The 14872-nt window shown below is 38.1% G+C and overlaps 2 protein-coding genes across 2 annotated transcripts in view; both read left to right on the top strand.

Moving 5' to 3' along the window:
• Positions 1-5269, top strand: part of LOC107740382 (lysosomal Pro-X carboxypeptidase-like) — a 22070-nt gene extending 16801 nt beyond the window's left edge. Inside the window, exons 6-8 of the mRNA XM_016552810.1 lie at positions 3448-3615; positions 4074-4261; positions 4688-5269. Of these exons, the coding sequence (XP_016408296.1) occupies positions 3448-3615; positions 4074-4261; positions 4688-4892 (561 nt within the window). The 3' untranslated portion in view covers positions 4893-5269. The remainder of the gene's footprint in view (positions 1-3447; positions 3616-4073; positions 4262-4687) is intronic.
• Positions 5270-13507: 8238 nt separating this feature from the next.
• On the top strand, positions 13508-14478 carry LOC107740397 (protein FAM181B-like). Its single transcript, XM_016552821.1, has one exon. The coding sequence runs from the start codon at positions 13510-13512 to the stop codon at positions 14476-14478; it is 969 nt and encodes a 322-aa protein (XP_016408307.1). The 5' UTR covers positions 13508-13509.
• Positions 14479-14872: the final 394 nt, after the last annotated feature.

Raw genomic sequence — 14872 nt, 5'->3', positions numbered from 1 at the left:
GGTAATGCAACCCCTATGGGTGGTTAAAGCAGTTTAGGCAGCGGGTGCAAAGAGGAGGCTTTTTAATGACAAAGCTAATGTGATTATGTGAGAGACCGAGAGAAGGGGGTATTGAAGGCTTAGGAGTGGGAAATCTGTTGCTGGAGATAAATGTATAAGCCTAATCCCATCTGAAAAGTAGAGAGAAGGTGCTTTGGGCAGCCTCTGCTGGTTTTGTCATAGTATAAATCTCTGCTCGGACATGCGTGTAGCTTATCTCGCACGCAGACTACCATCTCGGAAGAAAAGGTTAGCAACAACCTTCTCAAACCCACTTAAAGTCAGACATGACAGATATCATCCCGTGTTGCATGATAAAATAAATTCTACTATACCAGTTTAATGTGTAGCGATAACTATGAGTGAAATTGTGGTCACTTACCGTTGCGTGGCGAAATTATTTTGAAGTCATATCATTAGGAATTGGTGGGAGTTTCACATAAATACCTCACACTAAAATCACACACTTGCTTCCTCCTGAATAAGCATTAAGAGATTCATTAATGCTGGCTGCATCAGAACGCAAACTTGTTACTTTGTGGACTGATTTCATATGCTCTAAAACGTGTTTTGTTTTTCTATGCAAATTGTCTTTAAGTTCACTATGTTCAATATGTCAAGCGTCCATATTGTTGCAAGTTTCGCAAACGATTCACGTTGTTCAAGGGATTTTTTGTGTTTACCATTAAAAAGCTTATTACACACTATTGAGAACGGACTGCAGTGACTGTGAAATTTTGCAAATAAATTGCTAATGTGTTCGCACCTCAAGTCAACACTTTGGCGCTTATTGTTATTTTGAGTATTCTGACAAGTAAACATTGGCTGAACCAAAGGTATGCTAGAAGTGCAGTTTCATACTTCATCTGCGCAAAAACAGCTTCACCAAGCAACATCTCTATGACCAGAATTTTTGGTAACACTGTAGTATAGGGACCGATTTTCTTGCAATTCACTTGTTGCTTATTAGCATGTCTATTATTAACAAATTAGTACTTATAAAGCACATATTGCACATGACCATATTTTACATCCCTAATCCTACCTAATACCTAAACTTAACTACTACCTTACTAATTATTAATAAGCAGAAAATTAGGAGTTTATTGAGTCAAAAGTCGTAGTTAATGGTTTGTTAATAGTGAGAATTGGACCTTAAAATAAAAATTCTTTACGTGCAGGTATGGAAATGCAGACGTGAACAATTAGCGAACAGTACTTAATTTGGTGTTACCTTAGAATGTTTAAGCCAACAAATAAAATTTGTTATTATTCTGGTAACTAGCTTAATTATATAATTTAGAAAACATAAAAATTATTTACCATCTCAGTAGTTGAGACAGTTTGCTTTGAAGTCCCGATGAAACGAAAGTAGCAACAAATCTTTATTATTTTTTTTTTTTGTATTGTGACGAACATCTGAGTGTAATGGATTATTGAAAAAGAAGAAAAAATGTAGGTCGTTGACTTGGTTCTATCCATTGTTTAATTGGATTTGGAGTTGTTGGCATTGCACTCAAAAATGAATGTGAACTTGCAGTCGATTGTGAAGGGACAGGTTTAAACCAGAAAATTTTCTGACATGTATTTACAAATTAGATAAATTTCATTTCATGCCAACATTAAAGGGTTAGTTCACCCAAAAATGAAAATTAGCCTGTGTTTTACTCACCCTCAAAGCATCCTTGGTGTATATGACTTTCTTTTTTCAGACGAATCCAATCGGAGTTATATTAAAAATTGTTTTGGCCCCTCCAAGCCTTACAATGGGGATAAGTGGGTGCTTTTTGTCAACAGTTCAGAAGACGTGAAATAAAGTGCGCGCATCCGTAATAAAACGTGCCTCACACGGCTCCGGGGGGTGAATAAAGGCCTCCTGTAGCGAATCCATGCGTTTTTGTAAGAAAAATATCCATATTTCAAACGTAATAAACACTTTTTTTCTCACTTCCGCTGACTGTCGTACAAAATGGCTAATGACGTAGGACGTCAGCGATTAGTGACGAACGCGGAGAGAGAACAAAACAAAATGCCGGTCACGAATTAGAAGTACAAAACAAAGATTTGTAAAGAAAAATTATGGAGGATTTCGATATAAGCCAGGAGGAGACTGGTTTTCCTTCGCTAAAGTAAGGAAACTTCGTTTCCTTTGCTCCTGCATTTCTCAGAGGTGCGTGCACGACGCCAACATCCTACGTCATCCGCCAGAACGTCTTGCACGTATGACAGTCAGAGGAAGTGAGAAAAAATTGTTTATTACGTTTGAAATATGGATATTTATCTTACAAAAATGCATGGATTTGCTACAGGAGGCCTTTATTCACCCCCCGGAGCTGTGTGAGGCACGTTTTATTACGGATGCGCGCACTTTATTTCACGTCTTCTGGACTGTTGACAAAAAGCACCCGCTTATCCCCATTGTAAGGCTTGGAGGGGCCAGGACAATTTTTAATATAACTCCGATTGGATTCGTCGGAAAGAAGAAAGTCATATACACCTGGGCTGCGTTCCAGTTCACTTTTAGACACGCACTCGCAAACTTCCCTAAGCACTTACCCTTGGGGGAATCCCCGCCGCCATTTTGAACATACCCTCGACCCCTCGATTTTGACCGAGGGAGCGAGTCTGCTTCATATGCACACTTCAGGCTGCTCTGTAGACCACAATGCAACACGACTATGACATCATCGCAGAACGCGTTTAATTTATCCCCACCCCAAACTCTATAATATATAAATTATTTTTTTTACATTTATAACAGCCCAAGCATATCTGTATACATATAGAATGCTGCACCAAACAAATTCGTAAGGGAAAACATGTAAACAATAAACCAACTCCATAGAGGATTCTAAGTGATCAAGGGCTTAGGACGTTCCAGTTCAGCCCATTCCAAGGGTTCCACCAGTATTGGGCACTCATGCAACGTAATCAATGACGTACATCCGAGTAAATGAGACTGAGGGAAGTTAGCGAGTGAAGGGCATAAAAAAAAGTGAACTGGAACGCAGCCCTAGGATGCCTTGAGGGTGAGTACATCACAGGCTAATTTTTTTTTTTTGGGTGAACTAAGCCTTTAATTCTCTCTATAGTGCCCCTTGTGGCAGTACTGACATTGCAACAAATATTTGCATTACTGCATGACTGAGGTCCAATCCTATTTATGTGGAGCCATTTTCCATAGATAACTGCATAGCTTGATATGTTTGTCAATATTTCTTTGAAACATTCTTACTTTGTTCCAGCTTGACGGTGATAAATTCCACTCCAGCAGAATTCCATTCCACTCAATTTCACATGCAAATCGGATGTGCCTTTGTTATGCAATAAAGCAGAACCATTGTCATCTCTCTGAACATAAAGCCAGCTGTTTGCTCTGTGATTTACATGTGTTTTTCTGATTCTCAGGTGGTCTGCAAAAATCTTCATTTTAATACCGGCGTATCAGACAAACAGCTGTTGAATGGTATCTCTCAAGCCGTAAGGGTGTACTACAATTACACGGGAGATGCAGTCTGTCTCAACACCTCACAAACCGCTACTGGGAATCTGGGCTTCCTTGGTTGGTTCTACCAGGTAAGATATTAAAAAGTTTGACTCTATATGGTCACATTTATTAATATAAGTCATTGCACTCTGTTTTATTTTGATTCACATGTTGTTGAAGAATTATGATGCTGTTATTTTACATACATAGAAATAAATTATGGATGGAAGCAGTTGACAAAAATGACAAAGACTATGAGCGTTTTTTTATTCTTCCAAATTTCAAATGTCAAATGATAGGTATGACTTAAAAACTGACCAACATTGAAATTGTTATTGACAGAAAATTGCTTGGTCTTTGGTCTGTTAGGTCACACTTGTTCTGGTTTTCTTCACAAAGCTATTGTAGGACAACTTTATGATACATTTGTGGTGCTTTTATGTCAATTTCTGTGTATTTTCATAAATGTTACAAGGCTAAATAACTACTTTGTGGGTATTTACTATCATGTTGTTGAACACCCCATGATGTGGTGTAATATTTGCAGAGCTGTACAGAGATGGTAATGCCAATCTGCACAGACGGCGTCGCTGACATGTTTGAGCCACAGCCATGGAACTTCCAGGCTTTCTCCGACGAGTGCTACAACCAGTTTAGAGTGCGGCCACGGGAAGACTGGGCAGAAATTGTGTACGGTGGGAGAAACATAAGTGCTCACAGCAACATCATCTTCAGGTAGGACCTTTTGTGTTTGTATAATATAAAGCACTGCCTTAATTTTTCCACTTCATACCATAATTAAGGTTTAGATATTGGTTCTGTTCCAAAAGTCTTGCGGTCTAGTGCCGATATAGGTAGCTATTTTTTCTAAGGCAACATCTTATATAGGTATAGCCTTCTCAACAAAGCATAGCCTACATTAGATGGTGCCTCAAAATGTGGGCATCACAAGGTATTTTAGAAAGTTTTGAACAACTTTCCTGTTAGGTGTCTATGCCAGCTTATAAGGTTTTATAAGTAGGCAGCTTCCTGGGTTTTAGAACTGAGCTAACAGAGATTTTTTATACTATAATTGAAACGTTCCATTTATATGTTCTAGTTGGGGTAGATGTACTGCATTTAGTGATACTATGAGACCTAAATGTGTGTCGTCTTTTTCAGTAATGGAAATCTTGATCCATGGATGAGCGGTGGAGTGACCAGAAGTCTTTCAGAATCTCTGGTTGCCATTATGATCGATGGAGGTGCTCACCACCTCGATCTGCGCTACAACAGCGAGTTTGACCCAGAGTCAGTTATCAAAACACGGGCGCTAGAAGTACGCTACTTCAAGCAGTGGATCAAACAGGCAGCAACTACCCAATGATATGGAATCAAGATCACTGAAATGAAACAAAGACAGTAAGAGAAACAAAATGAACTATGTCTGTTTGCTATGTGCCAAAGTTAGTGGTTTCTTCCTTGGTACTTAACTGAAAAAAAGCTTTTTTGGGGTCATGGTTGTTTTAGGGTTTTTTGGTGCAAAACAAGAATGTTCAGTAGGTTTTTCTAAGAAAATTGAGGAACTGAAAGTGACAGAAAACACCAAATGCAAAACCACTCAGGAGAAGTGTCCTTTGCCAAAGTCTCAATGTTTAATTGTAGCTATAAAAATCATACGTTCACAGCTATGGTTTTTAACTAAAGTATGCTACATTTTAAAGGGGATAGTTCACCAGAAATTAAAATTCTCTCATTTATTTACCTTCATTTTCTTTTAAACTTACCTGATTTTTTTTTCTTCCATGGAAAAAAAAAGTCCATATGACTTGTGTACCATATTTGCTGTTCTGCATTTTTCTAATGTTATGTGTTGTGATTGGTTACTAGACATGCAAGAACCATCTTAGCATTTCAAAACCACAGTAAAGCGGTGAAAGCAAATTTATATTTTGATATGTTTTCAATTTTTTTCAAAGTAGAATTTTTTACTATTCCTTTTATTTAATTGAAACACATTTTAGGAAAAAAAATTATACTACTTAGAACTCAACCAGTTTGAAATAGTCACTGAAATGAGCTGGATCTAATATCAGTGATTATGTTATTTTCATTGTCTATACATAATCACCACAAGTCTTCAGTTTTCTGAACTGTGTACTATTTTGCACACTTTTTTTTAATGGAAATAATGATGAATGAATAACAGAATAAATGCACATGAATGGAAGCAACTGTACATGTCCCATTTCCTGTTACTCCTCCATTGCTGCTCCAGTGTGATTTAATGAAAACCTAAAGACAGACAATGAGCAATAAAGTTGCTAGCGGGAGGCACGCGGTGTAAAACACAGAGATTGTGCCCCATGCGGGGACCTGCAGGACTCCACCAGACCTGCATTCACTTACTGGCAGCTCCTGCTTCTCTAAATTGCGGTACGTAGACATCATGTGTTCTGTGCTGAGCTGCCTCCTGCTAATATTATTATTAATATCACAGCCAGAGTGCAGAGCAGGTTGTTTTGTGGGGTTGGGGAAGGTCAGGAGGAGGAATAGATGAGTGTGAGGTGATGGATGATGATTTTCACTTTGTTGTTCCCTGAAATATGATCAGTTCAGTGTTTTGTGTTCATTTCCTGTTGTCTGGTTATTTTCCATGTAGTCTGAAAGTATCTTTAAAGGTAAAGTGTGTTATTTCTGTGCCACTTGTTATCGAACAGAATTAGCAAAAAGAGTGATTGTTTTCAAACATATTTCTCGAAAACTCCTCTCATCTGCCATTGGTCAGATAAATAGATAGTCCTGACCCAAACTTACACCATTGGCTGAACCACTGTTGCTACGTCAGTCTAGTCAGGAGGCTTAAACAATGAAAAGTTTTAATAGTGCTACAAAGCCAGTATTTACACTTTTTGGGGGGATTCAGCGTCTTGTTGTTAGGAGAAAGTATTTTAATCCTGAAACAATTAAGGCCTTGATATACTAAAAACAATACTAACAAAGTTGTTATTCATTCTTCATTCATGGACAAAAAGAAGTTAGCTGAGCAACAGTATACTGTATTTGAACATTACAACACCGCCCAGCTCGTGTTTACATGGGTGTTTTAATATGTGATGCGATGATCTCAATAACAGGAATTCCAAGCCATTTCTGAACATTTAAAATTATCATTAAAGGTGGGGTAAGTGATTTCTGGTAGCTAATGTTGATATTTCAAATCACCAAAACAAACATGCCCCTACCCCAAAAGGGTCTCGCCCCTATTTTGATAGCTCCGCCCCACACACGTACGCAACCCAGGCAATGATTATGGCGGAATCTGCTGTATTATTATCTGCTGTATTAAACATATTATCTTACTTTTCGGACACACTTTGGGAGCTGATGCCTGAAACAGACAGTGGAGGAGGTTTAGACGCTCCAGGCTAACGCCCCTTACTGCTGATTGGCTACAAGTTTGTTTTGGTATTTGGCCCGACTCGAGCGTTTTTGAAAAAATACATACCCCACCTTTAACCAGAAATTGCAGCCAAATATTTATCTCTCTCTCTCTCTATTATGAGTTATATCCAAGTGAAAGGATTTCTCAAACAAGAAAACATCTTGGGGCAGGACTTGATTTTGACCATCAGGAATTGATTTGGTCATTATCATTCCCTTATAATTAAAGATTATACATGAATTATAAATTAATTTATAATAAATACTACAATATTCCATAAAAAATACGAATTTTCATTTTGGATTTCATGTTGACTCTAAAGCATGTACGCAAGCGACTATAGAGGTGCAGATACATTTGAAGAGTTCATTTGCAAAAACAGATAACTCAGTTTTTAACTATTTTCAAAAAGCATGTTTTTTCATTGTGCATTCCAATTAATCTCTTGTTTTGGTATTTGGCCCGACTCGAGCGTTTTTGAAAAAATACATACCCCACCTTTAACCAGAAATTGCAGCCAAATATTTATCTCTCTCTCTCTCTATTATGAGTTATATCCAAGTGAAAGGATTTCTCAAACAAGAAAACATCTTGGGGCAGGACTTGATTTTGACCATCAGGAATTGATTTGGTCATTATCATTCCCGTATAATTAAAGATTATACATGAATTATAAATTAATTTATAATAAATACTACAATATTCCATAAAAAATACGAATTTTCATTTTGGATTTCATGTTGACTCTAAAGCATGTACGCAAGCGACTATAGAGGTGCAGATACATTTGAAGAGTTCATTTGCAAAAACAGATAACTCAGTTTTTAACAATTTTCAAAAAGCATGTTTATTCATTGTGCATTCCAATTAATCTCTATCAAACTGCAGTTGGGTTATTTTGATTAAGGTAAAAAATAACTAAAAAATACAGCTAACTAACACAATAAAAACATGATAACATAATAAAAACCATGATTTTTGAAAATTTTAAATAACGGAGTTATCTGTTTTTGCAAATAAACTCTCATTTGTATCAGCTCTGCAACACGGTACTCTAGTGTATACATGTTGTCTGACATCAGTGGAACTAGTGATCTGAAGAAGATTCTTATGTCAAAGTAGGCGGAGCCCCAGAACACACCCACCTGTTCTGTAATCATCATGGATAAATGTTAGTTTGAAGGTGTTTACCAACCAGTGCAAAGTTTTTGCTAGGAAGCTGTATAGAACCACCAAAACAAACTTCACAAAACATCGTTTTTTCCAGGTTTTCTTTGAAATGATTTCACACCCGTTTTCAATTTCACTAGGTTTGATTTCATTGCAACGGGTCCTGTAACATTCTGTGTCGATGGCCACACATAAGTACGTTAAATTCTCCGTGTTGCCACAAGGGGCTCTAACAGATATTAAAGTTAAGGGCCTCTTTCTATGGTCAGTGTTCTCTTTTAGGTTAACTATGTGATACCGGAGAATAGAGATTTTAAAGAGAATCAAGTTAGTTCAATTGAGCAAGTTCAATTGTGTTTATAGCTAACTTGATTAAATATATTTATATCTACACGAATAATAACATATCCTTTAATGTGAGGAAACTCTATCACCCCCTTGAGAACTGATGTTTGTTATTGCCACAGTAACATAGTAAATACGGTTTTCCTTGTGTTTGTGATTCATGAATAAGTTCCACAACACAAGGGTTTGGTTTGGACATCTGACATGTAAAGTGAAAAGTGTCCCAAGATGACTGGATACTTTGTCAAAAGTGGAATATTTCAACTAAATGTTCTCACCTATGGATTAGTTTGGAAAGCAACATGAGTATCTGTGCTTGCAATGCATTGCCAAGTACTTGCATTGAGTATGTTTCTGGAACATCCAGAATGTTTCAGCCCCAGTAAATGCTTATGTAGATTACTACATGCTTATAATGCTTATAGTAGAATTACTACATTTGTACAATTACAAGTTGAAACAACATCTTTAGTTTCCATTCTGAATAGCTTCTGATTAATTCCAACATACAAATGTAGACAGACATCAAGGGTAATTGGTGGGGGGTTTCAACACTTTTGGACATTTCTCAGGACCGTGTTGTTGCCATTAATTTAACATCCTTTCTTCTCACCTGACAGTTTCATCAATCAAATATGTTAGTAGTATTTCGCTGACTGAGAGTCTTTAGTGTTGCATGTGTTGATGGTTACACTGAGACCACACACCAGTGGGAAAAGATGTGTGTGTGTAACCCATTGCTGTTCTGGAGAGCATGGAAAGGGTGTCTGGGGGGCAGGGAATCCAAGGAAAATGGGGTATAAAAAAGCGTGGGTGCTGAGTTTGTAAATTCCCTGGGTGGAGGGCGGGGTGCGCTGTGTGTAACGATAACCAAACAATACTCACTTTCAATGGTCCATTTGCTTAAGCAGCTTTCCATGGACGTGAATTGAAAGCGGAAAGATGAATGTTGTTCCCTCGGCCGTCTCATTTGTTCTTTCCCCTGCTGAGTTTGTTCAACTTAGTTTGACCTTGTTGACTGCTTTTTCTTCTTTATAATTTGTTTTCCACAAGTGTTTTCTCCTGGAAATTTACATTTCTACTCCTGCAAGGACCAAATCATCTTACGCTGTAGGCAAATATGTATTTGGGGACAATGACAAATTAAAGATGTCCAAGATGATAAAAAGGAAAACTATTTATAAAATCTAATTTAAGTTAGATATTGTTTAATGTAATATCTTTTTCCTTGTTGATTTTGAAAAAAGAAAAATGTTGATACCATTTCAGCAAAGACATTTATTTAATAATGTTAAAAATGTCAGTTGGTGTAACCATTAAGAAAGCTGGATTATATTTTCCGTATATCTTGGCTACATACATGTACAATCTTAATATTCTTAATGTACATAATCCTAATTTATATGTATATATCTTGGATAGTTTGCCTGGAAATACACAATACTGTCATTATTTCTCACCCTTGTCTCATTCAATAACACTGACCATGGGTTGTCAATCTCCAAAAAGGAGAAAAAAAGCACAATAAAAACTCCCAAAATGTATGTTTTTTTAAACCGTATGATAGCTTTCTGAACAAAGTAAACCAGTACTAGCACAGAGTAAAACATAATTTACTACATATTCAGGATTACACAGATACTGGCAATCTCCTTTTATTATTTCATGTGCAAAAATGAAGTGTTAAAAATATACTTTCAACCTCATGGGTTGGACTGACCAGTATAACGTGCACTTTTGCAAGTGTTTAGGAATCCCCCAGTCCATTTTCTTTAATGTCACGCAATTCTTTTTTTCTTTTTTTGGTGTCAGTATTCTACTCCTCACCCTCTTTGATCCCCTCAGCCATTATGTGGCCATAGAAACTTGTTTCCGGAATTAGTGCGTCAAGCCCTTAAACGTGAATGAATAGCATGTACAAAAGCTCTGTGCAGGGAAGAGAAGAAAATATCAGCCATTAGTCTGGTGATGTCACTGTGCCAAAATTAGGCTCCAGAAGAAAGAGGGGAGGGGGTGCTTGTTGAAAAAAGAAAATGAAAGGGCCGAGTATATACCCCAGGGACTTGATGTTTAATGTTATATCCTAAAGATATTGCTTTTTTTTTGTACAAGGTACAGACTGACTTTGTTTTAACTCAATAAAGTGGAAATAATTCCAATTATTAAAATGAAAGGGCCGAGTATATACCCCAGGGACTTGATGTTTAATGTTATATCCTAAAGATATTGCTTTTTTTTTTGTACAAGGTACAGACTGACTTTGTTTTAACTCAATAAAGTGGAAATAATTCCAATTATTACACAGTTCTCTGGAATACTTGATTCTGACTGCTCAAAGTGGCAGTCTGCTAGAGAAAAGCCTATAATTTATTAACCCAGGTACCTGATTTCCTAGCTGGACTAGTTTTTAACTAAAGTTTTAAGCCTATAAAAATGTAAATAATAGTAATAATAGTAGTAGTAATAATAATAATACAATCTCATTATGAAATCATTATTTCACGTTTTGGAGATATATAATTGTTAAAAAATACTATTTTGCATTTTTCTAACTTTTTTAATCATAACAAAAGTAATAGTTTTTATTTTTCATAACAAATTATATTTTCAGCATAACAATGACAGCAGGTCATCAACATGTGGTCTCTGACTTTTTGTGCTACTTCCCTTCTAATTAATAATATCATAGTGGTCACTTTTATTCTGAGGGGAATGTACATCAGTGTGGTTTAAAATAGCCTAAACTTTGGAAACATGGAGCTGAATCCTGTAAAAAAAAAAAAAAAAGCCTGTTTTTACACTGTTGCTATTTTCTATTGTGGTACAACAGTTTATTGTGAGAACATGGCAGCTTCTCTGGGACCCCCATTCAGGACCAGGACTTGAGCCGGGCTACAGATAATTAGATCACTGCTATCAGTTTCACTGTCTCTTTTCTTCATCACAATTTACATGATAATAACACTCTCGATGGTCCCCCTCTCTCAAAAGCGCTTAGACTTTCTCTTTTTTTTCCCCCTTTCCAACATCCAAATGATTGACTGCCTCTGTGCCTCACCTTATAATGCACTTATAGGCTGGGGATATAAAAATCCCTGGGAAAACCTCTCAAAGTGAGAGAGAAAGAGGCTACGGCAGAAACTGTCCATTGGCACATGATTTCACAACATGCAAAGTGCAATGAATGTGATAAAAAAAGAAATGTTGGTAGGGCTGCTATAAACTTGTTTAATGTCTGGGAAAGTAGTTTAGTGGGCTGAATTGGAATCAGATCAGATTAAGGACCTCTTAACTGACTTCACATTAGTCTGCTTAGTGAGCTCTCAAAAGAAAGATAAGGAAGAAAAAAAAAACTATACATGGGTTTTTGACATGGAATAGTTTAATAATTTTCTTAAATTTCAAAGCTTTGGGCCAAAAATATTCTTTATAAATGAGCAAAAATCCTTGTTTCTGGGCTATTTTATTGAGATAAACACAAAATCAAGCATTATCCTTGTAATACTGAATTGATGGAAATCGCTCCATATTCAAACACTCCCTCCATCCTCGAGTGTTTTCTTTTAAGCCCAACATGCTCCAAACCAGAGCCATATCCTTTAAGCGCTTTCACTGAAATCAGGATCCGATCGGACCCCTACGAAAGTCCCAGTCTTGGATCCCTCCTCAGTATTCACCGCTGGCCAAGAAACTTCCTGCAAATGCTGAATTGTTTACAGCGGCTATTTCGCTCATACCCAGGATTTCTTAAGGTCAACATTTCTTCTGGCACACTGGGCTTGAACTGCACTTTATTCCCATTTAATTTAACAGCTCCGGCGGCTTTTCTAGTTAAATCGACTGTTCATTATTGAACCTCATTTTACGAAGGGGCTGTGAGGTGCAGTTTAATGAATCTCTGGCACAAAGATCCCTTTCACTGCCCAAGGAAGAATAGAAGCTATTTAGACCATGTAGGGCTGTATGTCAAAGGCAGCCTATAATAGTTGTCAGGCAGAGGCTAAAATTCCCACTGGTGCGGGAATGCACGAGAAATCAACTTCCACTGTGAACAGATTTGGGATAGTTGTAGGAAGTTAGAAGAACATGTAGAAAAACCTGTCCCAAAGGATGTATCTCCAATTAAGCATTCACCTTAGTTCAGGACCTAATGCACATGTTGTGAAGGTTTGGTCAAGTTTGTGCAATATATGCATACAAATTCAAGAGGTGGATTTTGTGAGACATGTGGACAAGTGTTTAAAATGTAGATCACACTGCATGAAACTTGAATTCTTCAGGGGAATAAAATAACACAGTGCTCAATGTCCAGTATAATTCAGTACAGGTTAAAATTAAATATCTTTAAAATCTCCCATCAAGTTTTATGTGTCTAGAGTACATCAGATACATTTTCTTAACATTCATTTAAAGATCTCCACATGTGGTTCTGAGTTACATAAAGTATTTGTTGTTTACACTCTTTAGGCTAACCTTGAACAATGTATAAATTACATTGTTGTGTCTGGAAACATTTGTTAATTCTTCATGTTTTAACATTTTGAGTCAAATGTTTAATTAAACAAATATAACATAATAATGATAATAAAATAAGTACAACTTTTTCTTTCATTTAACAAGCAGTTCAGATGCCGAGGACAGTCTGTTCTCAGATTTCATAGCAAAAAATGTGTATATACACATATACAAGAAGACTTGACCAGGACAGATGAACCCAAGGCTATTGTCTTTTTACTCTGTGGGATGCCTCAGACAAATCCCTCTTAGTTGCAGGTGGTCAGGCGTGAGCAAAGAGTTAAGTCCTCGCGTCCCTCTGCCCCTCCCCTTCGATGTCCTGACATCATTGGCCCTGCCCCCTAAAATAATCCTCCCTTCCCCCAAATTCAAGCTTTCAGCAGAGTGCTGAGGAACTGTAAGGGTGTCCTGCACAGGACCAAGGGTTAGCAAACCACCCTGGCAATGCAGATAAGAAATATGCTTTAGGGTCTCTCGAAGACAATTGCATATATTCACCGCGAAGGTGTTGCGCTCGTGGCGGAGAGAGATGGCTGTTCAGGCTGCCATCATGAACTCGCAGTTCTTAAACTTCTGCTTTCCTGGCTCGGTCATGGATTATGAGGTGGAAAAGGGTCTGGAAGGGGGTCTCCTGGGTGAGGAGGTGGACTGCGGGGGTGACTTCAAGGAGACCACTAGAGACCTGCTTAGCTTCATCGACTCGGCTTCCAGCAACATCAAACTTGCACTGGACAAGCCTGTCAAGTCCAAGAGGAAAGTCAACCACCGAAAGTACCTGCAGAAGCAGATTAAGAGGTGCACGGGAATCATCTCGCCAGGGACCACACCGGTTCAGGAGCCATGCAAGAGGCAAGGCTCGCCCCAAACCCCAACAAGCAACCTCTCCGGCAAAACACCACCCAAGAAGGATGGGATGCAGGCCAGCCTGCAAAGCAAGAGTCTGGCTGCCCTCTTCAACTCGGCAAAGGATGTACGAGGAGAGAGAGCCAAGAAGCCCCCACTGCGGCATCGAAACCTTCCTCCATCCTTCTTCACGGAGCCGGCCAACAGCTCCAGAGTTACATCTACTTCTGGCATGTCGCTCAAAGACCTGGAGCGAGGGACTCCGGAAGCAGCAGAGTTCTTCGAGCTTCTTGGACCCGACTACAGCAACATGTTCTCGGAGCAGGATCTCTTCCACACCGCACCGATCAGGATTCAACAGGAGGTGACCGTGGGCCCCGAGCCATATGACTCCCACCATTTTGTAAGTGGTGGGTTCTTGTACACTGAACCTTGGGGCACTTGTAGTGGCACCTCCAAAAAGTCAGGAGACATGCGGACAGTACCAGTACAGCCAAATCTTTATACCCACACAGACCTTTCTGGCAGCGTGCCTGTGGAACAGAGCTCGCCGTGTGCACTTACCTTTTCAAACTTCTTCACAGACTGCTCCGCACCTCCAGTCTCCTACGATCTGGTGAACGGATACAACAGAGGGAGCTTTTCTTCTCTTTAAGCCAAGATTTTCTGTTTCTCAGACATTACACTGGAACAAAATCACTTATGCATTTTTCAGTACGGTATTGAAAATGGACGCTACCTACATGTAATTGCCCTTTTAATCCTAAAACATTTGACTCAAATCCAGCTAAGGGTTTGTTGCTTGATGGGATAACATGTATACAGTAGCAACCTGTAAAAGGTTTACAATCTTAAGATGGCCTTTACATCTAAGGATGAACTTTTCTCCAATTATTTAATGAGAACAAAATGCATTTTACTTCTAATCATAAATTAACAAAACTATGCTTCAGGAATTTATTTTATTGCTCCCTGTAAATAAAACAACAAAAACATTTTGGACCTCTTATCCTTTATCATGCATTGTTTGATTTATAATATTACGAATT

Source organism: Sinocyclocheilus rhinocerous, unplaced genomic scaffold (genome assembly GCF_001515625.1).
Source record: "Sinocyclocheilus rhinocerous isolate Xijiao unplaced genomic scaffold, SAMN03320098_v1.1 scaffold315, whole genome shotgun sequence".
Classification (NCBI taxonomy): domain Eukaryota; kingdom Metazoa; phylum Chordata; class Actinopteri; order Cypriniformes; family Cyprinidae; genus Sinocyclocheilus; species Sinocyclocheilus rhinocerous.
Note: the sequence above shows the minus strand (reverse complement) of the source record. Positions and strands in the feature narration are given on the sequence as shown.